Source organism: Strongylocentrotus purpuratus, unplaced genomic scaffold (assembly GCF_000002235.5).
Source record: "Strongylocentrotus purpuratus isolate Spur 01 unplaced genomic scaffold, Spur_5.0 spur5_scaffold_1, whole genome shotgun sequence".
Taxonomy (NCBI): Eukaryota; Metazoa; Echinodermata; class Echinoidea; order Camarodonta; family Strongylocentrotidae; genus Strongylocentrotus; species Strongylocentrotus purpuratus.
In genome coordinates this window covers 9428410-9455753 of record NW_022145594.1, presented here as the reverse complement: position 1 = coordinate 9455753, position 27344 = coordinate 9428410, and the positions used below count along the sequence as shown (strand labels likewise).

Genomic DNA, 27344 nt, shown 5'->3' with positions numbered 1-27344 from the left:
TCTGCTTCCATTGCAGTTGCCCAAACCAATTGCTACCTTCTTTTCACAATTTTGATGAGGTGCAGAATTAATACCCAACCATGTACATGACGGGGGCTTTACTTGGTGAACTTTAAACTCGAGGAGAAGAAGAAGAAGCGATTGTATGTGTAAATACGATTTATAACACTCATCAAATTGGCAATTCCGTGCCATTCCTGCGTATAATTATGTGTTCAGTGAGTTCCACAGAACTATTTGAACTATTTGAGTTCTGTGGTTAGGTTCAACGCAAAAGCACTTTGCCCAATACTTCGAGTCTGCGCCTCCGCTTTTCTTGGAGTCATTGCTCTTTCTCCCTGCATGCTGGACACATGTACTTATGATAAGTAAACAGACGGACACGGTGATTGAGCAAGCACAGTCTGCACGTTATCTGAATGGCGACTGATTCTAGGTAGATTCTAGGTAGAAAGAGCGGACACTCAGAGAACGAGCCGCGGAGTCTTCCCGGGGGAAGTGGCGGGAATTTCAAACGACCATCTTTTGCCACGTGGACCTCAAGAGGCTGCCCTTCAACGTCAGGGACCGTCAGGGACCGTGAATTTTTCGAGTCGATCTGGATTCTGGTATCCTTTTAATTACTTGCACCTGGGGGTAAGACCTAGCCAAACCGGCGTTTTCCTTGCACTTTTCATTCCACATATTAACAGATAATAATTAACCAACAGAATTATATCATTGGCCTCTAGAGCTAAATGCTATTGCTAGGCTAGTTTACAATGGCGGAATCCTCGGGAGAGGAGGCATACGAAACTTTTGCCACGGCTATTTGTAGCCAAAGCACCCAGTCAGGATTGGGACCACTGTCTCCAATACTTAAGATAGATAACTCAAGGGGTAGGCATACTAAAAGTCCCGAGAAAAGAACGGGAAATGAAACAGTGATGGATATAGGAGGGGGAGGAGAAACAACGGATGATGAGGGCGGGAGTTGGCAGACTTTCATATCTCATAGAGGAAGAACGAGTAGGAATACTGAGAGAGATAGAAAGAGACCAAGAACAAGCGGCACCTTTGTGGAATCTCCTAAAGAAAAGGGGAAATACTGAGTACTAAAGAAATAGATCTAACTGTAATAGTTGAAGGAGTAAACAACAATATAGCACAAATTACTCCAACAAAAATGGCGAAATTTTTACATCAAGAAATAGGACAAGTCCAAGTAGAAAGAAAAAGGAAAAGTTCGAAAATTATATGTAAAGATGCCAAACACGTAGCCAAACTGAAAAACGTTATAGATTTTGCAGGAAAGACAGTAAAGTTACGCCATATAACCCAAACGAATACAAGAGAAAAGCAGTAATAAGAGTAGATCCTGAAGTTCAGGAAGAAGAGTTGTTGGAATGGTTAAAGAAGGATAAAGTAGTCCATGCAAAGAGATTCAAAAAGAGAATCAACGGTGAACTGAAAGACACTAGGTCAGTCTTACTGACATTTGAAAGAAAAGAAATACCAACAGAACTCATTTTTGCCTTTGAGAGGTACAAGGTTTACGAATACGTGCCACAAGTACCACGTTGTTTTAAATGCCAACGTTTCGGGCATGTTGCTGATGGCTGCCATTCTAAAGCACGATGTGTGCGGTGTGGAGGAGAACATGAATTCAAAGAATGTCAGAACAAAGAAACTCCTAAGTGTTGTCGATGCGAGCAAAACCACTCGGCGGCTTATCTAGGCTGCGTCAAGTACAAAGACGCTGTGAAGATACACGCTATTACGCAAAGCGAAAAAATCTCATATGCTACAGCAACCAAAAGATTTCACGAAACGAAGAATCCTGTTCAAACGCAGACTAAACAAGTAGTCTTTAGAGAGGCAGAAAGAATTAGCAAGCCTTCACAAAGAAACGAAAGAGCAAAACCTCAAAACAATGAGAAAGTCCCGTCAGGGCAGGCTGAACAAGCAGTCTCCAGCGAGACAGAACGAAATAGCAAGCCGGCGCAAAGAAATGAAAGAGTTAAATTCAATGAGGGAAACCAGAATACGGATCGAGGTCATCGAGAGAAGACAGAAGAGAAAGATTTTCAAATAACAGTTAACAGTGTCGACTTTTTAGCGTTCATTGTATTTGTGATTAATAATATGGAAAAGGAAACATCAAATTCGAACAGGATCCGATTAGTCGTAGAAGCAGCACATTGCTGCCTGGGTGTACAAACCATACATCCAGAAATGATTCATGAAAGGTTAAAATAATTACAGAGTATAGGCGTGGGCCTCCAACATCTTATGGCCAACGCCTTAGCCCTCTCTGGCACCTTTCTTTTCTTTCTTTCCCTTCTTTCCTTTCTTCTCTCTTTCCCTTCTTTCCTTTCTTCTCTCTTCTTTCTTTCTGTCTATCTCTCATCTATCTTTCTTTCATGCCTGATGACTATTGTACAAACCAATTACATTACAGAACAATTATTCAATTGTCACTTTCATGTGCATATATAATTTGCATTATGCTCCATCATGGGTAAAGTGTTTCAGTGGAATGCTCAATCTATGAACGCTCATGGCTTTGAATTTTACACCAAAATAATTAAAAGTGCTATAAGGCACTGGTTTTTTAAACTATGACCAAATACCTAAATGGCCCTTTGAGCGCCTGAAACTTTCCAAAGATAAAGAACTAGAAATCAGTAACAACTTTTTCTAGTAGCATGGACCTAGGTTAACGAAAAATTTTCATCGTTGCTTTATGCGCATGAGGTATCCCTGAACAGCAAATTGTTTACGGAATTTTGTAACAAAATTGACATACCATTTTGGTCGGAGCTGAAAAAAATATATAGCCACAAACAATATGTTTTTTTTCTATTGATGATTGATGAGCATGAGTGGATCTTAAAGAAACTTGACAGTAATCTGAATCAACTCCCCTATTTTAATGGAAAAGTGCAATTGAAAATGGCGTTTCGGACGTTACATTTTCCGTAAACAATGTAGACCCTCATTTAACCCACTAGAACACCAAATTAATGAGATTGTATATGGTTTGAGTAAGTTTATTAGTTGCTCCAACTGATTATTTTAAAAGAAAATACAATTTAATTATAGTAGCGCTTATGTTAGAAATATACTTAAAATTTGAAAAAGTCGTCTCATTTTCCGTAAACAGTTTTGTAACGTCCGAAACAATTTTCAAGTTGAAGTAGCAGAAAATATATGAACAGCAGGATATATTTATCATAACATTTTGTTAACTTCTCATGGCAGCTACCCATCAAAACAAAGAAATCTGCAATACATTACTACAATACTATTTTATAGTTAAAACCAATTTTCCGTTAACAGTTGTAACGTCCGAAACAAATGTAACGTCCGAAACAAAAAATACCAATAAAATGATAATAATCCATATTTTAAGGTATCTAGAGTGAATAAATCATTATGAAATAAGTTATTATAAGTCTTAACACAAGTCAAAACACAAATCAGGTCTTTCAAATCCAATAATTTTGTGTAAACTCAAGAAGGGTGTTTCGGACGTTACACTATATGATTGTTAACACATAGTTTGCAAATTTCAACTAATTTTCTATCATATGTGCAAGTTACGATTTCACAATGCACACTCCTGTTAAAAACACTATTTTGATAATTTCATTTAGATCTAAATATAAAAATATGAAGAAATATGATGCAAAAAAATCAAATTTTCCGTAAAATATCTAAATTTTCTGCAAAATTGACTTATAAAACATAAATATTGAAGCCACTCTTTGTGGTGCAAGGCATTCCTGGCTGCTTTAGTATATCCTTAATTGTAATTTATCAGAAACAATCTCAATAAAAGTGACTCATAAAAATTTTCCAGCCATTTTAACAGCACTTTCTGTTATGCTGTAGCACGTTTCGGATGTTACATTAAACTGTTAACAGACATTTTCATACTTTAACTAGTTCAAATGAGGGGCAAAGATAGATGTGAGAATAGCAAATTTTATTTGTTCAACCTCTCCTTTTGCTATTTACATTGCTGTGTCTTTGCAAATCATCACGTTTTCATTTTTACAGAGGTTGTTCCAAATTATGTCATATAACCAAAGATTGTATGGTCAATCTAAACTATCTGGTAGGTTACAAAAATCAAAATCACCCACTTACGCAATACCCAGTGTGCATGGTCATGACATGGATATGATACACGTATATGAAGTTGATAAAATCAAGCAAATTAAAATGTTTTTCTAAAAATGTATGGGAAATATGGATTTTCATTTAAAAATACCTTTTAAAAAGGGCACTCAGTACACGTAACTAATCTGTGTAAAAAGTACATACATGTATAAAAGAAAAGGGCATTACCAGTAATACCTTATTTAATGATCCTAAACATATACATGTAGTATCTTCCTCAAATGTATGCATACATACAAAATGTATAAGCTAGTGTAGGGATTTATTTTGAACTTCTGAAACTCCCCTTCTTATCCATGATTCATCCCTTTCATATTAATAGGTCATCCCTCATTCACATTCACCCTTTTCATCCACCATCCTTTCATCTGTCTATCTCTCTCTCTCATTGGTTTCAATGTTCACCTGATGCAGTCAAGCTTATGTAGTATAATTTACATATACTATGAATATTCAATATATACCCTTTGTTTATGTTTGAATATTCAGGAATACTTTGTGATGTTGATTTATATTTGTATGGGACTATATGAATATTTATTGATTTATTCTACTTTGCATGGAATGTATGTGGAATGCTACATAGAATGCTGTAATGCTTTTACACATTAAAACCTGGTCAGTTAGCTAGTAGTTATCAATCCTACAACATGTCTGCTTGGCTGCCTCTGTGTTAAGAGTGCTAGTAATTATCTGTTAGAACCGCAACCCTACACTAGTGTAAAATATAAATGGGCTGTCCGTTTTTTTTTTCCTCTACGAAATGTCAAAGTTGGGGGTGCGGCGCTGCGGCTTTATCACCGGCAAATACAGTACATGTTTAACGTACACTGTATATTGTTTGTCACCTGTAATATAGGCACAGCAAGAGTTAAGATCTATCAACCAACCATTCAACCAACCGACCAACCAATCAATCCATCCATTCATCAATCGGTCGTCAATTAAATAAATAAATGAATACTTATTTAAGAGCATTAAAACATATTGTCGTTTGAAACAGCCTCCTAATACAAATAGTGGTAAAGGATGATTGTTACTACAGTAGTATTATAACCTAAAACATACACAATTTTAAAATACATCAAAAATGTGTCATTCTCGAGATGTACATACATTAGGATTCACTTATTTCGTATTACCGTAAAAAATACCGTACATGACTGGGGGTACTTTTTTATAGTTTTATTTTTTTAAAGATTTGTCAATGTTTCAATGCTTACATACATGTATGTGTTAGTGATATTATTGAATGACACACTATATAGTTGAAGGCAAAGAACATTAGCAAGCTGATTAAACATCTATATTGTAGAGTTTGTAGAAATTGATGATCTCATTGAAATGTTAACATCGTGTAACATCCGAAACAAACCATAGTATACATTTCACACTGTTGTTCATAACATGCAATAAAGAGTACAGGTATGTTTCTAAGTGAATTTTTTAAGGAGTTTTGATGACTACAATTGCTATTAGCTTCATATTTCACTCTGTTAGATCACATAAGCATTTTTAACTACCGGTACACATTCTTGAAATGAATAATATACCTTACATAAATTGAGTGGTCGATGAAGACAAACTTGGTATACATGTATGTGCTAAACTAATTAAAACTGCACAATTTTTTTTCCATAAATGTTACAGAAGTATTTTTCTGCAAACAATTAATGTAACTGAGGTCAATAATACCTAAAGAAAAGCAATTAACTTGAATAAAGATATAATGTTAACAGTGTGTAACGTCCGAAACATCAGTGGTGTGCCATATGAAAATTATTAGGCAATGCACTGGTTCCCAATTTGTTTGCATGTATTTACCTTATATCATCAGTTGTTATATTAAAATAAGTTTGACCTAAGAAAAAAACATTTTACCTATTGAAATAAAAACTTGTTATTGTCAAAACCCTAATTTAGAGCTATTTTTCACTTTCAAGGGATACAAAATCTGTATTTTTCAAGATAGAAACTCAACAATTTGCATGAACAATCTCTGAAACATATTCTTAAAGACCCAACATATTTAAAGGTGTAATTAATAGCAAATGAGTTTTATATCACAGTTATTAGATATGCTATAGTTCACAATAAAATTGTAAAAACTCAAAGTATTCATATCTGGTGAATAAATAAGGAGATATATTAAGGTCCAGAATTTGCATTTCTCAAAAATATGATTAGTCCTGATCCTAGAAATACAAGTTTGAAGTGAGTAAACATAATTTCATTTTGGACCCATTTGTGGACACATTTGGTATAAGTTAAAAAAACCAGTGCCATAAGTGAAGAAGAAAAGCCAAGTATTATTTGCCTACAGGAAACCTGGTACGATGATTACAATATCATCAGTTTTCCAGATTATACGTTGATAACAAAGAATAGAAAAAACAGAAGAGGAGGCTTAGCATTTTATATACATAAGTCAGTTACTTTCCAAGTGATAAAAACACCAGATGATCAGGAATATCAAATTATAGATATATTTATGCATAATCACATCTTTTCACTTGTCAACTTTTATAACCCTTGCAAAAAAATTGCGGCACCAGCGCTCGACGAAATGATATTATATTGTAAGAATCAAGTGATAATATGTGGAGATTTTAATTCTCACAATCCAATATGGGGTAGTAAGGACATAGACGCGAACGGGAGGACAGTGGAAGAATGTATGCATAAACATGATATGGTGCTTTTAAACGAAGGTACCTCGACAAGGATAGACCCCCACACAGGTCGTTTCTCTTGCCTAGATTTAACATTTATGACCAAGGAATTAGCAAAACTCAGCGGTTGGTCTGTACAGAAACAAAATTTTGGAAGTGACCACTTTTTAATCAGCTTTGATCTTCCTTTTGTTTCAAAGAACCTCCCAAAAGAAGGAAAATTTGAAAAGAACGAAGATACAAGGTTATTTGCAAGAAGTTCTTTAAATAAAGTTGATTGGAAACTGTACAAAATGGAGATAAAGAACCAAATGAAGGACTGCAAAAAAGAATACCAGGAAGCAGACCTGCAAGGTAAGCTTGATATTCTTAACGGCATTATTCTCATCTCCATTGACAAATTAACCAAAAAGGTAAGTACCGAGTATAAAGCGAGGCAACCGGTACATTGGTGGACGAAGGAATGTACAGAATCGGTCAAAATTAGAAACGCTGCAAAAAATCGTTTCATGTATAAAACTCACCTATATGAGGATTTTCAGATATATATGGAGAAAAAAAGAATTACACAATCAGTTATCCGAAAAGCAAAAAGGGAATATTGGAGAGATTATTGTCGGAAGTTCAATCGGACAGCTGACATTGGTGCCGTGTGGAAGAAGATCAAAGACAAACAAAAAAGTACGAACCAATCAATACCGAATTTGATTATGGAAGCTGGAAAGGTAATTGGTAAAACAGCTACAGAAAAAGCAAATATGTTTTTGAACGTTTTTAACTCTCTAGATTTAGCTGTAGGGAAAGAAGAAATAGTCAAGAGAAAAGAAAGTGAAACAAAACTTTTAGAAATTATTAATAACATGCAAAACCACGAGGAAAATGTATTAAATGAAGATTTCCGCCTTAGTGAGCTTAATAGTGCTCTACTAGAATTAAAAAACACTGCTCCAGGGAAGGATGGCATTCATTCCAAGATGATAAGCAACCTTCCGGAAGAAATTATCAAGATGATCTTAGAACTATATAATGGAATATGGAATAGAGGTATATTGCCTAGACAATGGACTGAGGCTATTCAAATTCCGATATTAAAAAAAGGAAAAGATGCTTCAAACCCGTCGTCTTACCGCCCAATCTCTCTAACCCCAACACTGTGTAAACTAATGGAGAGACTTGTGAAAAACAGACTCTCATGGTATATCGAGAGAGAGGATGTTATTACTCCCATACAATCAGGTTTTATGAAGAATAGAAGTACAACTGACCATTTAATTAAGTTAGAAACAGATATTCAAAAAGGAATGGCAAATAAAGAACATACAGTTGTGATTTTTCTTGACCTAGAGAAGGCGTACGACAGAGTGTGGAGACAAGGCATAGTTTACGAATTATATAATCAAGGTTTCACAGGTAAGATTTTAAAATGGATTTATGCATTCATGTCTAACAGAGTGAATCGTGTTAGAGTGGGAAACTACATATCAGAACAAAAAAATTGTAATATAGGCATTCCCCAAGGGAGCGTGATAAGTCCCTTAATTTTTAATTTCATGATCAATGATCTTAGACGAATTCAGGATACTGTAGAAATAGCATTGTATGCTGATGACATTTGTATTTGGTTTTCGCACAGAAATATGACACATGTACAAAAAAAGTTACAGGCGGCTCTAGGCTTAATTGAAAAATGGTGTGATAGATGGGGTATGCATCTCTCATCCTCAAAATCGAGAGCCGTAGTATTCGGCAGAAAGGAAAAGAAAAATATTGATTTACAGATATATAGTCAAAGTATTCAATTAGAAAAAGAATACAAATTCCTTGGAGTATGGTTCGACTCGAGATTGACGTGGAGTAAACATATAAATGAAATTTCAATAAGATGCAAAAAAAGACTTAATCTTATGAGGTGTATTGCTGGTACAAAATGGGGCAATAACTCGGAAATACTTCACTATGATTATAAAGGCTTAATCCGCTCTGTGTTAGATTATGGAAGTGAAGCCTATGATGGCGCGAGTAATTCTCTTAAAAAGAAATTAGACACCATACAATTCCAGGCTCTTAAAATTATTACTGGAGGAATTCATCTAACTTCATTACAGGCTCTACAAGTTGAATGCGGGGAAATGCCATTGCAACTCAGGAGGAATATGTTTATTGATAAATATCATTATTATTTACATGCAGCTAAAATTAACCATCCTACCAAAAAAGTCTTATTACCGTGTTGGCAATACGAAAGTTACTCTTGGAAAATGGGCCAAGGTCCTTTCGTCAAAAGATTGAGGAACTTGGAAATAGGGAATATTGAAAAGCTCACTGAATGCATGACGGTTAAACCTTATTGGCACTATAAGATGCCAAGTATATCTACAGAAATAAAGGATTTTGTTTCTAAGAAGTTTTCTTCATCAATAGAATCAAAAAATTATGCTGTAGAGGTCATTAAGACAAAATGGAATTACTGTTTAAGAATCTATACAGACGCTTCAAAACATCAGGAAGGGTATACAGGAGCAGCTTACTATATCCCAAAACTAAGCCTAAGTAAATGCTTTAAAACATCCAATATATCCATCATGAGACCAGAACTGGTAGCTATATTAATGGCACTTGAATGGATAGATGAATATCATCCAATTGCAGTAGTGATTTTAACAGATTCAGCATCAGCTTTAGAAGCCATAAAGAATATGAAAGAATCCAGCATAATTGTTGAGATTTATGAAAAATTATTCGGGATAGATGTTAACCTTGAATGGGTACCAGCCCACTGCGGCCTACCAGGAAATGAAAGAGCTGATTTGTTGGCAAAACAAGCTTAAAAAAAACAACAACACTGATATAATAGTAAACAAAAACAAAAGTGAGTTCGTAAGTGAATCAGATATTTTTTATAAATCCATGTGGCAAAGCCTCTGGGATAAAGCAGAGAATGGAAGACACTTGTATAGCATCAATAAAAATGTAAATAATGTTTTTAAAATCAAAGGTTTGAACAGAAAGGACGAAAGATTAATCCATCAATTCAGGCTTGGTAAATGTAACCTGAATTACTATAAATATTTAATTAGAAAACACGACACTGGATTATGTGTAGAATGCCAAACGATAGAAACAATTGAGCACTTTTTATTATCATGTCCAAAATATGAAAGACAACGAAGGAGAATGTATAGAGCACTAAAAACTCAAAATCCAAATCTAGGTCAATTACTAGGAAATGAGGAATATATAGGAAAGGTGGTAGCTTTTTTAAAAGGCAGTGGAAGGTACAATGAACTGTGATGCTCAGCTATAAACATTAATTGCGTATTAATTAAGTATTAATCGAGTATTAGTTACGTTTTGCTATTATCTATTAGTATTAGTGACAGTGGTACTATCCTCGGTATAAATTGCTTTATTGTATAAATTGTACAAATTGCTTCATTATACGGAGAGAGGTCCTAACGTAATGAACTGATCGCAACTAATATTCAACCACTTCATCCTTTCTTTCCTAATGAATTCTTTAAAATAACAAGCCGAATAACAATACAAAAAATAACTACTAACAATTTACTGACATTGTTAATTGCACAACACAACGCCACTAGGCTATCGTCGATCCAACAGTAAAAGTATTAAGAGAGGACCAGTAACTACGCCCTCTCACATTGCCTGGCGGAAATCATCGAATGACGATGGAAACGCCATTATTCGCAACAACAACAACAACAACAACAACAGCAGTGACTACACAGCTGCATAGGCCTACACTTCATTTTATACGCAACCTTCACACTTAACGACCTAGAATCTATAGAAAGCCATTCATGTAACTTCGGCGGAATCAAAGTGCCCGAAGATCTCCGACCTGAGCGGAGGAAGCAGAACTACAAGAAAGAGAGAGAGACATGTTTGTTGAATAGAACTTAGAAGCGGCGAAATTGAAACGAGAAGAGAACAAATCAAACGTAGGCCTAGCAGAAACATGAAAAAAAGAATAAACACTTCTGCTGAACGTGAGTAAATTCTTACTTTAATAAAAAGTATTTCTACGGAATTATTACTTAAAATCAACAGAGTTGATTACAAATTACTATGCTTAAAGTAATAAAGAGAAGGTTGAGTTCTGGGAAGAGGTGAAAAATAATTTGTGAGCGTTATCATTCTCATTATGCAAGTGTGGAAGAACATCAGATAAGACATGTTCCCTGAAAAGCATGGCTCTTCAAATGCCTTTATATTCTAAATAGATCTATGTCATGTAACATCGTAAAACTTGGGGGGGGGGGTAGGATTTTTACGCCACATGTTCGTGTAGTCCCATACGCACATAGGAGCATCGCTATCCTGGCTGTGTAGTAAAAGCTGTGCTTTTGATTCTCAACATTTCAAACACCACTGTACAAAACTCGGCACTCAACCGATTTCACTAAAAATCGGTACTTTGGTGACAATTGATGACACCTAAATAGCAGTAAAATACATTTTTTCAACTAACTGATGTTAAAAAGAATAATTTAAAAATTAAAATTGTAGATTCTATTCTAAGTCATGAAGTCTAGTGTCAAACTTTGCTTTTTGCATCTACATGATTGTGTAGAGTCTATGCGATATTGTGTGGTGTGTATATTTGTGAATAGACTTCTAGGTCCCTGCCTTTACGCATTAGCATTAGCATTGACTCTCTATCCTTTGCTGGAGTGGTCCCATATATACTGTACATCTTTCTGTGTACAATGTTTGTAACTTTACCAAGACTTGGCCAAATTTCTTATCATTTTGATGATTCCAGAACCTTGCAATACATACAAATTCTTATATGCTAGATGATCAACCTTTTCTGGTCGACTACACACAGTTTCTTTCACAATGCAATCGCTTGACCAGAACTCAACTTCATCTTGACTTGGTAACATTGTTGAAGGTTGATGAAAAAAATTGCTTAATTTTTGTATAAAATATTACTGGCGCTAGTGTAGTTCCGTATCCATTTTTTAAGCAGTTTAATATCCATTTTTATCAAAGGAATTTTAGCCCAATTGTTTACTAATTTTTTTTTTAGCAGTTTAATATCCATTCTTAGCAAAGGAATTTTAGCCCAATTGTTTACTAATTTTAATCATAATCATATATTGCATTTTCCACCGGAATTTGGATCACATCCGACATCGGGAAACCTTCGTTTAGGGCTTCGATGTCGACGTAATTAAAAAGATCAAATTCTATAACACGAGATCATTTGGGCTTGAATCAGTCAAATGTATAGTTCAGTGACTTATTTTAAATTAACAAAGAAGAGTATCCATGTGCATTAGGTACAATCACCTATTTCATTAGAAAGTCCTTGATTGCTTAAAAAAACGTCTGTCCCATAATCTCACATATTATTTCGTCTGTCATCCCTCTTGACTCCCAATACACACAAATAACACAATAATACACTTCAATTATTGTGGAATAGCCTGACAACGACTGCCTGACAACGACTGCCTGACAACGACTACTGAGAGCCGGCCGTTTATTCAGTATGAATGTTTAACAAACATTTCTTGTCATTTCCTTCACTGGAAACCGGACCTATCATGATCCAGGATAAAAAACCAGAGATAAAACTCAACGAGCATAAAAACTCTGGAAAACCTTCACTATGAAGATGACAGACAAAGAAAGCGGACAAAATATACAGTTCCTCAGGTTGATAAAGGAACATCCCTTCACTGCTATTATGTAAAAAGGTGAATATGCATGTGACACCTGTTCTACACATTTTTACATACCTGAGGAACTGTATATTTTGTCCGCTCTCTTTGTCAGTCATGTTCATAGTGCTTATTCAAACACAGTCATGTAACACTACATGACACAACGCACTTTTATTGTAAATAAAAGTTGTCTCGTTGAAAGTTCAAGCTAGAATGATTCAATTACAAACTAATTCATGCCACGCCCTGGTCTCCGTGGCAGAATTAGCTCACACACCTGTACGAGCTGCCTATGCAAATTACATTCCATCGGGGCACAGCCCCGGAGCCAACATAAGTATGCATTCATTAACGATACAAACAACATTTGTCTGCTATACAATCGTACCGCAGACAAATAATAATCCTACCACATCGGCATCAAGGAGTTTGTAGTGACTTGACCTTAGGAGAAATTTGCATTTGTATATATTATTGTCTTGTCTTTATTGTGTGGCTTGAAGTCTAGCCTTTTATTCCATTGTCACTCATTTCTTTAGTGACACCTGTTACATTACTAGAGTTCCACACATACTTATTCTGGCAAGCACATTCCACACCCTATGGGTTGGGATGTGCAACCACCTAATGTACTGGTATAGCTTATATTTAACAGGCACATTACACTTGCTTGCCTTATTTGCCACACCTATTTTGATCACTTCTCCTGAGCTGTTCATATCTAGAGCACACATATTCTAGAGAGTCTTGAGTCGATCTACAGCAAAGCTAATTCAGCTTCATCTTAATTCTTGTCCTATTTCTTCGCTTGTTTCTCTACTCGGTTCTGAGGCCTTATTACTTTATAGAGATTATAAGTTTCTTCTTCCTTACTTAATTCGCAAAGAAGCGTCATTACTTAGTACATGGTCTTACATATTCTTTCTATGGGTGCTGTGCAATATTTGAACTACTACTTGTGATATAATATATGTTCCAAGTATCTGTACTCAACAGGTGTTTCTACGAGACAAGGTAGGAAAGAAATCTATTTGTATTTCTTTTATTTAGGTGATTAAATTCCCTAAACGTTAATATATCTTATCCTATACAAGATGACATTCAGCAGTAAGTTTGTATACCTTATCCTGAATTAAAATAACATTAAGGAGTAAGGCAATATATATCTACCTTATCCTGCTAGTACAACTACATGTACATTGACATGAAGGAGTAAGGTACTATACCTTTTCCTAGACCATATAACACAAAATGGAAATCCTCCATTTGACCAATAAGCCTTTACCGGTAGGTACAAAATCCACATTTTCTTCATGAATGAGAATTTTTTGGACATCAAATTTTGAGAAGAGAATGAAATTGTTAATGGTAGTTCTCATAATTTGAATTCATTTGTGTAAACAACTGCTGTTTGCTTTGTTCATGCATGCCTATTGTCACAAGATAAATGACAATTTTAAAATGCAAAATATTGTAAGTCCTTTAAGAATAGCATCTGAGATAAAACATGAATACATGTATTTATTTTGATCCAGGGTATGTGTATTGCGTAGTTAGCCTATTTGACCGGAGCGTGGTGTTTTTGTATTGAATCACATGCTTCATATTCGTAGCTTTTTATTGGTTCATCGGTTTGCCAGTGAACTACGCACATTTACGTGCATAATTTTAACCATGACCTGCACAGGGTATTCTGCACTGCACCTATGATTTTGATACTCAACACGGAGTCCATTCGCTATTCATAAGGACCGCTATTCATAAGGACCGCTATTCATAAGGACCGCTATTCATAAGGACCGCTATTCATAAGGACGGCTATTCATAAGGCCCGCTATTCATAAGGACCGCTAATCATAAGGTCCGCTATTCATAAGGACCGCTATTCATAATGTGGAACTTCCCATACCTGCAGGTCCGCTATTCATAATGGTTATAGATGGTCACTTTTTATAAAGGAATAAGGTTCGTTAATCAAAAGGACCGCTATTCATAATACGACAAGAGGGTCACTATTCATAATACGAAATGAGGTTCATTACTCATAAAAAGGAGTAGAGGGTCGCTATTCATATTAGGAAATGAGGGTCGCTCGCTATTCATAATATGACGAGAGGGTCGCTATTCATAATACGACAAGAGGGACGCTATTCATACGAAATGAGGGTTGCTATTCATAATAGGAGTAGAGGGTTGCTATTCATAAAACAAGAAGAGGGTGGCTATTCATAATAGGGGTAAAGGGTCGCTATTCATAATAGCAGTAGAGGGTCGCTATTCATAATACGAAATGAGGGTCGCTATTAATAATAGGAGAAGAGGGTCGCTATTCATAATACGAAATGAGGGTCGCTATTCATAATAGAAGAAGAGGGTCGCTATTCATAAAACGAAATGAGAGTCGCTATTCATATTTTGGAAAAAAGGGTCGCTATTCATAATAAGAAATGAGAGTTGCTATTCATATTTGGAGAAAAGGGTTGCTATTCATAATAGGAGTAGAGGGTCGCTATTCATAATACGAAATAAGGGTCGCTATTCATAAAACGAGCAGAGGGTCGCTATTCATAATAGGAGTAGAGGGTCGCTATTCATAATACGAATTGAGGGTCGCTATTCATAATAGGAGTAGAGGTTTGTTATTCATAATATGAAATGAGGGTCGCTAATCATAATATAGAGTTAGGGTCGCTATTCATAATACGGGATGAGGGTCGTTATTCATTAAATAAAATAGGCCTAAGCAATTTCCAAAATGCTCATAACAAAGGGAAATATTGGACGGAGGACACCCCCAAGGTGACACATGGCCCTGAATATTTGTCTTGTTTTTAAGTATATTTCACCTTTTATATATAGTATATAGAGACATCTCCCGCCCTTATGGTGATGAAAAAAAAAGGACACCATGAACACAAATAATCGTATTGTAATTTGACTTCCCATGTGTGACATTTTGCCCAACCACCCTCCCTCCGACTGATCTTATCCAGGCTATGCCAATGTGACATTAAAGATAAAGTTGACTTCTGATCATGTGATTGCATTGTGAAAAAACGATGTGGAATCTATCAGAAAAGGTTGCTCATCTAGCACTTTAGAATTGTGATTTGTTTGAGACTTTAGGGGATAGGGGGCTTGAACACGTTCGGACCTTGACGGTTTTCGCGTCATGTATAATACAAAGAGGTTATGCAATCCGAGTATGAATCAAACTTTTATTGTCTTTTTTTGTTGGGGTGAGGGTGTTGGTGATGGGTAAGGAGGTCTGATAAGGTCTTTTTAATGCAACACAATTAAAGTAAAAAATGCAGTGAGAAATTTGTCCTCGTTTTTATTTTGGGGTGGGATATCTACACATGTACTAGCGACCCTCATTTCATATTATGAATAGCGAACCTCTACTCCTATTATGAATAGCGAATCTCTTATCTACTCCTATGATGAATAGCGACCCTCATTTCGTATTATGAATAGCGAACCTTTACTCCTATTATGAACACTGAACAGCGACCCTCTATTCCTGTTATGAATAGCCACCTTCCTTTTGTATCATGAATAGCGACACTTATTTTGTATTATGAATAGCAAACCTCTACTACTTTTATGAATAGGAAATCTCTACTCCTATTATGAATAGCGACCCTCTACTCTTATTGTATCCCCCGGCAGTATGCCAGTGGGGTACTTTAGATTCAGCAGCGTTACGCCGCCGCGTCATATTATTTTATTCTTGTGTGCGCTCTAACTACATCATTCCCTCACGGATTTTTTTCAAATTTTGTATGGAGGTGTATCTTGGTATAATCTACACACCTATAACTTTTGGTGATGCTGCCCCCAGTGTTCCGAATTCTATAGGTTAAAAGGCCATATTTTTTTTGGATGGTTTGTGTGCGCTCTATAGGCCACATTTTTCAAGGGATTTTGTTCAAATTTTTAACAAAGATGTATCTTGGTATAATCTACAAGCATATAGATTTTGGTGATGCTGCCTCTAGTGTTCCATCTTTTACAGGGTCAAAGGTCATATTTTGATAGATGTCTTTGTGGCACTCTAGTTTGCGGTCTAACTACATCATTCCTTAACAAATTTCTTTCAAATTTTGTGTGAAGGTGTATCTTTGTATAATCTACTGACCTACAACTTTTGGTGATGCTGCCCCCAGTTTTCCGTCTTGTATAGGGTCAAGAGTTCATATTTTTAGGTGGGTGTCTAGTTTGCGGTCTGCAGATCATATTTCATAATGGATTTCTTTCAAATTTTGTATAGAGAATTAGAAATGTATCTTGTTACCAATCGACACTTTGGGTGAAGCTGCCCTCATTGTTCCATCTTTTATATGGTCAAAGGTCAAATATGTCTTTAATGCGCTCTAACTGCCACATTTCTTGATGGATTTCTTTGAAATGTTGTATGGAGGTGTGTCTTAGTACAATCATCTACACCTTTTTAGTGTTTGGTGATGCTGCCACCTGTGTTCCGTCTGTTATAGGGTCAAAGGTCATATTTTGGTGGCTGTCTTTTGTGCGCTCTAACTGCCACATTTCTTGACAGATTTCTTTCAAATTTTCTACAGAGATGCATTATACTCTAATCTACACACATATTGTTTTGGTGATGCTGCTCCTAGTCTTGACAATAGTCTGAGCCACTAGTAGCGATCTCTACGTCATCCTTTTGTTTCAGGGAGGGGAGAGAGGGGATCTTTATCCCTCCTTCGAACATAAGGATGACACAAAATCGCTGCGACTGCCGGGGGAGATACATTCGTATTGCGCGGCAATACAGATTGCGAATTTTCTAGTTATGAATAGCGACCCTCATTTTGTATCATGAATAGCGACCCTCATTTTGTATTATGAATAGCGAACCTCTTCTCGTATTATGAATAGCGACCCTATACTCCTGTTATGAAAAGCGAACCTATACTCTTATCATGAATAGTGACCCTTATGAATAATGAACCTTATGAATAGAGACCCTCATTCCTCATTATGAATAGTGACCCTCATTTCATGTTATGAATAGCGACCCTCATTTCATATCATGAACAGCGACCCTCTATTCCTATTATGAATAGCGACCCTCATTTTCGTATTATGAATAGCGACCCTCTACTCCTATTATGAATAGCAACCCTCATTCCGTTTTATGAATAGCGAACCTCTACTTCTATTAGGCCTAAAATAAAAACTTGTTGTATTGCCCTTTGGGTGCCAAAACATGGTTCGGTCGGTCGGAAAAGTTTTTTTTTTTTTAACTTTTTTTTTGTCGCTCTCTTTGGGCCGATATTTTCAGATTTGAATGTTTTTTTGTTTTTTTTCCCGCCCTCTTTTAGCTGATATTTCTCATTTTTTAATGCTTTAATATATGTACTTCAGCGTCATCATTCCATTGATATAAAAACACCTACCGTCAACTGAAATGATATCCATTTATTTTTTAAAGCATCTTAATTTAATTCAATGGATTATTTTATTGTTTTGAAAGCAGTAACTGTCTTTTCCGTCGCATTATTGAACAGCAACTTAGTCTAACTCCCGCCGTTGCATGCACACGATTTCTAGTGTCGGGGTGCAGTGGTGAAAATTTCGGGTACCCGGTCCCCGCCCGAAATTTTCAAGTCAAACCCGGGTTCGGCAAAACCCGTGATGACTCAGGCCTACTGGGCGCAGAAGGGATATTTTAGCATAGATTAGAGAAGTTTTTTCTTTAAATGTTTTAAGGGACCATTTAAGTAGATATCAGTCATGTGTAAATTTTAAGCAACACGTCATAATCCACACTGAGATTATTGATACTGTGTGCACTATGCAGCTATATTACATTGTTATAATATTATTATGTTAATACTTTAATTGTCATATAATGCAAATTTGTTTCACGTTGTTACTTTATATAAACATTCAAAACCCATTATACATTTGAATTTCACTATATATATATATCATAATACTTGACTATCCAGAATAATTTGTTTATTAGTCTCTCATCATGTGCAGAAGACTGGAGCCCAAATGAATTAGCCTAATGTCTATTTTTTGCATTTTTCTTTTATTAATTCAGGGAGAGCTAAAAGATTGTAAGACAACCATCATGGCCAGTAGCTATTTGACCTTGCGTGTCCTTTCAAGACAGATGCCTTTCTTTGGGAAGCTGCAGAGATGTGTCCTCTCTTCTTGGTCATCAAATTACCACACAGCTGTTTCTGCAAGTCACATTCATCATTCTACAGTAGGAAAAAGTAGGATGTTTGCCACATGTAGTACAAGTTATCCACTTTTTATGGACAGAAGAATTTTATCCATGTTCCACAAAGTTGGGAAACTAAAATGTATATATTGCACAACCAGCACCTTTTGCCTCACATTTCAGTAGCACCAGTGCAAGCTACAGTGACACTGAACCTGCAGTTATTACTTTGATAGAAACTGAAGATGACTTGGAAACATTTCTCAGCCAAGTTAGGTCTGTACTGAACTTAGCAGAACCTTCAAAAACATATGTAATATCCGTGCAGAATCTCAGACCCCTTGTTCAAAAGCTGGTCCATCTGGATTGTGATTGTAGAAGCATTCTTGCAATGCTAGTAGCTAATCCTGGTATCCTGTCTGTGAAGATGGACAAACTACTTAGTGACATCGACCACCTTCACTTGTTGGGATTGAACTGGAGACGGTTGATGAAGGCCCTTGATGGAAATGCATCTCTGTGGAAGGCATCACTTCAGCAGCTACAGAGCAGGGTCAAGAAGCTGAGGAAGCTAGGCTTTGTGGAAGGACAACTGCAGAAGTTGATTGCAGATTGGCCATAGATACTGACCATATGTAGTGCTCAGTTGAATGCAGTTAAGTTGCTGATGGAGAAGTGCAGATTTCCCATAGCAGAAGTCTTGACCATATTATCTGACAGTCCAGCAATCCTGAAAGAAGACCTGGAGAGTATCGGTATGTATATCAATATACAAATTCTCAGGTTTCATTGCAATGTAGTTGTATCCAAACCTATCTTATATGCATTACCAGCTTAGGCAAAGGCCCACTTATTTAATGAGACTACACATTGTCCTTCTCCTCCCCCTCTCTGTCAGCAAGAACATCTAACAAATGGCACAAACTGTCTGTTACTGAGCCCCAGACTTTTTAGCTGTTCTTCTATTTAAATACTCAAAGAATGATACTGGCAAGACTTGAGCATGCATGATTTGGTAATGGCATTTAAATGTCTTGGAGTGTACACAGTAGAGCAAGGTGTTTCATTGTTATGGAAATCCTCTTTACATGTACAGTATGTGATATTTGCTTTCTTTGCTTTCCTGTAAGCTCTTCTCTTTCTTTGCTTTCCTGTAAGCTCTTCTCTTTCTTCTGGACATTCTAACTATTTCCTTTGATAAATACATCTTTGATTGCTGCCTGCAACACAAGTGTGAAGTTCACATGTGTTATCAATGTGTTAGAAGCCCCCCCCCCCCCCCCCGGGCTATGCAGTTTCAAAATAGCCCGGGCTAAATAGGGTTAAACCATGTATGTATCTGGCAGAGCTAATGAACTGATTATATTTTGGGGTCAAAGATCACAGGGCTCATTATGTATGCAAAAATAGCTCGTGATCACGTTATCTCAAGAACCGATTGGTGGATTCCTGCCAAACTTACGTCATGTATATATATAGACAGAAATAACCGTCTGATATGGGTCATTTCTTTAATAAAACTGACATTTGTTGACATTCCCCATATACAGACGGTAGTACAGAGATCTCGTACCGTGGGGGTAATCTAGAGCCAGCGATAAACATCTTTTCGTTCACGACATTTTCTTCCCGATTTTCTTTATTTAGATCTAATTTTCTGATTTCTAAATCGGATGTAAATTAGGTTGGTGTCTATCTCCTAATTACAGTTATCAAAATTTGCTGACTAATTATTAAATGCGGAATTTAAGGACTTGCTTATACGAGTTGTCCCATTTTCGTCCAGAACTGTGAAACAGTACGTACGTTCATGCACTCGAACATAGAGCTATATGACCCGGCGGCCGATATATTTCCGGGTCAACCAAAACATAGCCAATGGCCAATCAAAGCACTCGTTTCATGGGTCAAGCCGGGCTGACTTGTACGTAGCTACGGTAGCTATTGGACGTTCAAAAAGAAAAAATGAATATTCATCAATTAAAACCAAGATGGCTGACAACGGAGTTAGTTGACTACGAGACTTTTTTGGATTAAGCATTAATTTAGGAGCAAGCTATCGAATCGGCTATATAGACTTATATGTTATTTCTATTTTTATGCCTCCGTTACGAAGTAGCCGGAGGCATTATGTTTTCGGGTTGTCTGTCCGTACGTACGTACGTCTGTACGTACGTACGTCCCGTTCTCGTGATCGCGTTATCTGAAGAACCGATTAATGGATTCCTGCCAAACTTTGGTCATGTATGTATCTTGCAGAGCCGATGAACTGATTAGATTTTGGGGTCACGAGGTCAAAGGTCACAGGGCTCATAATGTATGCAAAAACAGCTTGTGATCACGTTATCTCAAGAACCGATTGATGGATTCCTGCCAAACTTAGGTCATGTATGTTACTTGCAGAGCCGATGAACTGATAAGATTTTGGGGTCACGAGGTCAAAGGTCACAGCGCACATTATGCAAAAATAGCTTGTGATCGTATTATCATTAGAACAGATTGATGGATTCCTGCCAAACTTAGGTCATGTATGTTACTTGCAGAGCCAATGAACTGAGTAGATTCTTGGTTCATAAGATCAAAGGTCATGGGCTCATTATTTATGCAAAAATAGCTTGTGAATGCATTCTCATTAGAACTGACAGATGGATTACTATTTAACTCAGGACATCTTGCAGAACCAATGAACTGAGTAGATTTTAGGGTCATGAGGTCAAAGATGAGGTCAAAGGGTCATATATGTATATGAGAAATTGCTTGTAATCCCGATATTCTGAGAACCTGTTAATGGATTACAATTGAACTTGAATTTGAAAAATTTCTTCCGTTTCAGTTTGTAAAATTGCTCTATGACGGAGGCATCATTTTCGACTGCGCGCAGTCAAATTTCATCTAGTTTTAATATAGATCTAGACTCTAATTATTGCAATATTCCAGCATTTATGAGGATGAAAAGAGTGAAAATCGTGTTGCATATCTCATTCATCACGGTCCAACCGAACCGAACCATTTGTTCCGTACAGTCCCCATAGGACGAACTTCAGTCTCTATAATCGGAGGTCTAGTGGAGCCAGACGTAGTCTCAGTGGAACAATCAACGATTAGAGAGACCGAAGCTTTTGGTCTAGTATATATACATACCTGTAGTGCTGTAGCCGAACCGCCGAACCGAACGAAAGTTCGCCGAACATGGCACTTCCGAACCGAACCGAACCGAACGCAAAGGCCTGGTTCGGATGTTCGGCAGAAAAATGTAAACGTTTTTGCAAGGTAACAAACTTGTCATTTTGTACCTAAATTTCATGTCATGATTGCTCATTTTATATTTAATTTTTTCCCATTTTCTGCCTTTGTGATTTATGTTTATCGAGTGGTGGGCGCAACTTCACTGGCGCCATTTAAATCCCAAATCCTGACCACGCTATACGTCGCAATCGCAAGCCATAAACAAGAATAGATCTACATGTGCGTGATCAAAACATGTTCAGCTCAAGCCATTCAACAAACAAATAATATTTTAATTGTAACAATATCGGACAGATTTTGCAATATAAATAATGAAATAAATATATATTATAGCATGGTATTTATTTATTCAGGAAAAATAGGGATTTTATATTTTTCGTATTGAAAATAAAAACTTATTAAAAACAGTTATTGACGATGGCAGTTTTCATGACTCTAACATTAGACAACAACCGTCTCGAAAAATCTTTAAAAAATATCATTTAATATTAGATAGCTTAGACAGATACCGAGATGTGATTGGTCCAGAGCTCGTCACGTGATATCAATTGCGAGGATCCAAATTGTTATATTTTCCTGGCCGGTCACTTTTCGGTGTTATATTTTACCGGCTGGTGAAATGAATATATTTTTAATCAATGCATGTCGCCCTCTTGAGGACTGTATGTCACCGATTACACACATTACACCCTAACCGAGGGTTATTTTATTTTTTCAATATTTTTTCATGAATTTTTTTTTTCCCTTGAAATTATTTTGTCCACATTTTTGTTTTTTTCCCAAAAAATGCTTTTTTGGGTAATTTTTGTTTTCTTTCCCGAAAAATGCTTTTTAGGGTAAGAATTTTTTTTTTTTTGGATTTTTTTGGATTTTTTTTTTTTTTCCCCAAAATTGTTTTTGAATTTTTCTTTCTTTCTTGAACTACCTCGACGGATAATTTTTACGTAATTTTGAAAAAATAAAAAATAAAATTTCGGGCAAAAAAAAATATGGACCCCCCCCCCCCCCCCCCCCCCCAAAAAAAAGGCTCTCTAATATAACAGTTATTGACTGGCAGGGGGTATATAACATTCTTTGGACCTGAAGGGAGTATTTTCCCTCGTGAAAATATAACCACCTGGGAAATGTTACTCCCTTCAGTGGTCTAAATAATGTTATATTACACCCCCTGCCAGTCAATAACTGTATATTGACAAATTGAAAACATGATTCTTTTAAAATTGAAAATAAAACACGATTCAAGACGGAAATACGAATGTAAGTAGTACTTTTCTTCACAAATAATTACGTTTAGAGCAGTGTTTTAATGTGAAATTTGTGCTGGTCGGAAGCAGTGTGGAGAAGTTATAATTTATGAATTTCAATCTGGTTTTCGACATGATTATTCGACTGAAACATGTCTAATTCATTTGACTGATTATTTGAGGAGAGAAACTTCCCAAGGGCGCTTTGTTGGTATGGTGCTCCTTGATCTGCAAAAAGCTTTTGATACAGTTAATCATTGCGTCTTATTGAAGAAGTTACAACTAATGGGTTTTGCTAAGGCAAGTTTAGATTGGTTCAGATCCTACTTATCTAATCGGCACCAAGTAGTGGCCATTCATGATATTCGTTCCAAACTAATGCCTATAACATGCGGTGTTCCTCAGGGAAGCATTTTAGGCCCAATTCTATTTTCAAGTTATATAAATGATATGTGTATTTGTATAAAAGACTTCAAACTATTATTGTACGCAGATGACAGCGTACTACTCTATTCAAATCCTGATCCTAAATATATTGAGGAAAAGCTCAGTGAACAGCTGTCTACGTGTGTCGATTGGATGACTGATAATAAGCTTTCTTTACACTTGGGAAAAACAGAAAGCATTTTATTTTGTTCTAAAAGTAGTTCTAAAAAGTCATTTGAATTCAAAGTGACACACAATAATCAAGCAATCAAGAGAAAAGAGTCTGTGAAGTATTTAGGCATTGAGTTGGCTAGCGCAATTTCATTTTCATCTTTAGTAGAATCAGTTGTAAAAAAAGCAAATTCTCGTCTGAAATTTTTGTACAGATATCAAAGTTGTATGGATTTAAAAGCAAGACGTACACTCTGTTTTGCTCTTATTCAATGTTTATTTGACTATGCTAACCCTGCATGGTATAGTAACATAAACAAGTCAGATCAAAAGAAGTTGAAGATTATACAGAACAAAATGGTGAGATTTATCAACTGTTCTGGTCCAAGAACTCATGTTGGCTACAGCGAACTTTCTAAAGCTGGTTTTCTTGAAGTCGACCAAAGATCAAAACAACTCGCATTGCATCACGTGCATAAAATATATCATACTAGGTCGAATCATTATATTCGATCCAACTTCGATCTTGTTACTGACGTACATGATTATAATACAAGAAATAGACGATTCAACTTTAACTTACCAGAAAGAGTAGGTAGTATTGGAAATTCGTTTTATTACAATGCCATAAAACATTGGAATTCCCTTCCCAATGGTGTAAAAGAAATAGGAAACTATGATCATTTTAAGAGGAAATTAAAGGAATACCTAATACTTGACAGTCAGAGAAGAGAAGTGAATGACATGTTATATGATTGAAATTTTTATTCTTCTGTCGGTTCATACCTTTTCATGTTGTATATACTTATGTTTTCGTACGTTATAGAAATTCTACAAATTCATCATTATTTTCCTCTTCTTCCTTCTCCTCTTTTTCTTCTTCTCCTTCTTCTTTTTCTTCTTGTACTTAATATCATTTCTATCATCAGTTTAATGTTGTTATTATTATTATTATCTTTAATAAGTAGTTCTTTTAATTTTCTTATCTGTCTGTAAATATTACTATTTTAACTTATTAATTTTATACATGTCTGTAAGGGACCCCACTGGAAATAAGCTCTCGAGCTTTCGTGGGTTATCCTGTTCAAGCTGACTTATTTTTGATCTGTTATTATTGTATATTGTTGTATGTTGGAAGCTTGTCGAATAAAAATCAATCAATCAATTTGATGTATATGTTAAATTATTTTCAAGGTAAACCATACAACAGCTTTTTCATATGGCATGTTTTTAAATACGAGTTACTCTTGGATAACATCTCGGATGTTGTTTCGGGGGCTCTCGGGACATAGTATTTTTTTTGGAGAGTTTTTTGAGAGCTTTTGAAATAGCATCTGGGAACTAAGGAAAATCTTCGGGGATATTTTATATCACTGAAGATTTTCTCTTAATAGTTTAAGAAAATACTTAAAGTGAATGTAAAATTTTGTTATGATGTAATGATTTGTGTGTTGGTTATTTTTGTAAATGAATAAAGTACCTCTGACAAGAGGAAAAAAAAAAAAAAAAAAAATCAATCAATCAAGTTCTCCGTGCTGGTCGGGCCCGGCTGGCTGGCCGGCCCGCCCAGTGCCGACCGCCGTGGCTATAACGCTGCTTGCTATTATATTACCGAACCCCGAACCGAACCAAGTTCGGGTGAAAAATTGCCGAACTCTGCCGAATCGAACCGAACACGAACATAGCGTCTGACTTACAGCACTGCCGAATCGAACCGAACACGAACATAGCGTCTGACTTACAGACGCTATAGCGTCTGACTTACAGCACTACATACCTGCCAACCCTCCCGAATAATCCGGAATATACCGTTTTTCTGGATTTTTTGGACCCCAAAATGTGGAATATCCCGGATTTTTTTTTTTTTTTTTTTGTGTTGCTTAAGCCAAATTAAGCTTGCCGCGATGTGAGAGTTCACTTATTGCGTGTGTTGAAGGGCTGCATGATTGAGCAGCGAATTTGTATTCGCTTTTTTTGCACAGATTTACCGCGTATTGCCAGTTACACTGCCGCTTCATGTGCGAACGCCTGATTAAGGGTACAGAATTCTTCTTTTCGAAGACATACCGTGCTAAAAATTCTTAATTCCCATAATTTTCAAATGTTGGCAGGATAGCAGAGCTAATGAACTGATTAGATTTTGGGGTCATGAGTTCAAAGGTCACAGGGCTCATTATGTATGCAAAAATAGCTTGTGATCACGTTACCTCAAGAACCGATTGATGTATTCCAAACTTTAGTCATGTACTGTATGTATCTTGCAGAGCCAATGATCTGATTAGATTTTGCGGTCAAAGGTCACAGGGCTCATTATGTATGCAAAATAGCTTATGATCACATTATTATTAGAACCGATGGACAGATTACCATCATACTCAAAACATGTATTTATCTTGCAGAGCCAATGAACTGAGTAGATTTTGGGGTCATGAGGCCGAAGGTCAAAGGTCATGGGGCTCATTATGTATTCAAAAATAGCTTGTGAATGCCTTCCTATTAGAACTGAAGAATGGATTACTATCAAACTTGGGACATGTATGTATCTTGCAGAGTCATCGAACAGATTAGATTTTAGGGTCATAAGATCAAAGACCAAAGGGTTATACATGTATATAAAAAATAGCTTGTAATAATGATATTCTGTGAAGCTGTTAATGGCTTACAATCAAACTTGAATTTGAAAAATTGCTCTATGGCGGAGGCATCATTTTCGACTGCGCGCAGTCGAACAACCATCTAGTTTTTGTCTCGCCTGTGTAGCAAAAAAGTGAGACATAGGCACCGCTTTTCCGGTGACGGCGGCGTCAAAAAAAATTAATTAGGTAATTTTTTTGAATTTTTGATATAATTTTGAAAGCATAAGTCCTTAGTCAATCAATTTTTGTTATTTGTTCATGATTCTTAATCAATTATTCACTTCAAAGTGCTGATTTTATCAGAGGATTTTATCAGAGGATTTCATTTTTGGGGGCCAGCTAATGGACACCCTGCCTATAAATAATGTTCCAACTTCAATTTTTCATCATATCGAATTGCGTAATACAGTCGAGACCGCCAAGAGCGTTTCCCTTGTTTAATTGAACTACACATCAATCAATATTCATTTACAAATTACATTTATTTATCCCCAGAGCTTCGTTTCCAGTATAGCTACTTCAGGATGGGTATCCAGAACAACTCAGACATGACTCAAGCCAAGATCTTCAAATACTCCCTTGATCACCTACGATGCAGGCATCTTATCCTGGAGAGGCTTGGTCTGTATGCTGCACCCAACAACAGAGGGCACTTTGCTATGAAGAATCCTAGTTTGTCAAGGCTCATTGAAGGTTCACAGAGAAGGTGGCTAAGACCAGCGTGGAAGAGTATGTAACATTTACCAAGATGCTCCTAGAGGATATTAGGTCAGTAGCCTTGGATTATGTTTTAACAAATTAATATGAGAATAAATGAATCAATTTTTGTTATTTGTTCATGATTCTTACTCAATATTCACTTCAAAATGCTGATTATATTCAGAGGATTT

The 27344-nt window shown here is 36.2% G+C and overlaps 1 protein-coding gene across 1 annotated transcript; it reads left to right on the top strand.

The window, feature by feature from the left end:
- The first annotated feature begins 279 nt into the window (after positions 1-279).
- Positions 280-27344, top strand: LOC105441902 (transcription termination factor 4, mitochondrial-like). The gene is made up of 3 exons (XM_011673527.2): positions 280-636; positions 18606-19486; positions 26950-27344. Exons 2-3 carry the CDS (start codon positions 19399-19401, stop codon positions 27189-27191), a joined length of 330 nt encoding a protein of 109 aa, XP_011671829.1. The 5' UTR covers positions 280-636; positions 18606-19398; the 3' UTR covers positions 27192-27344.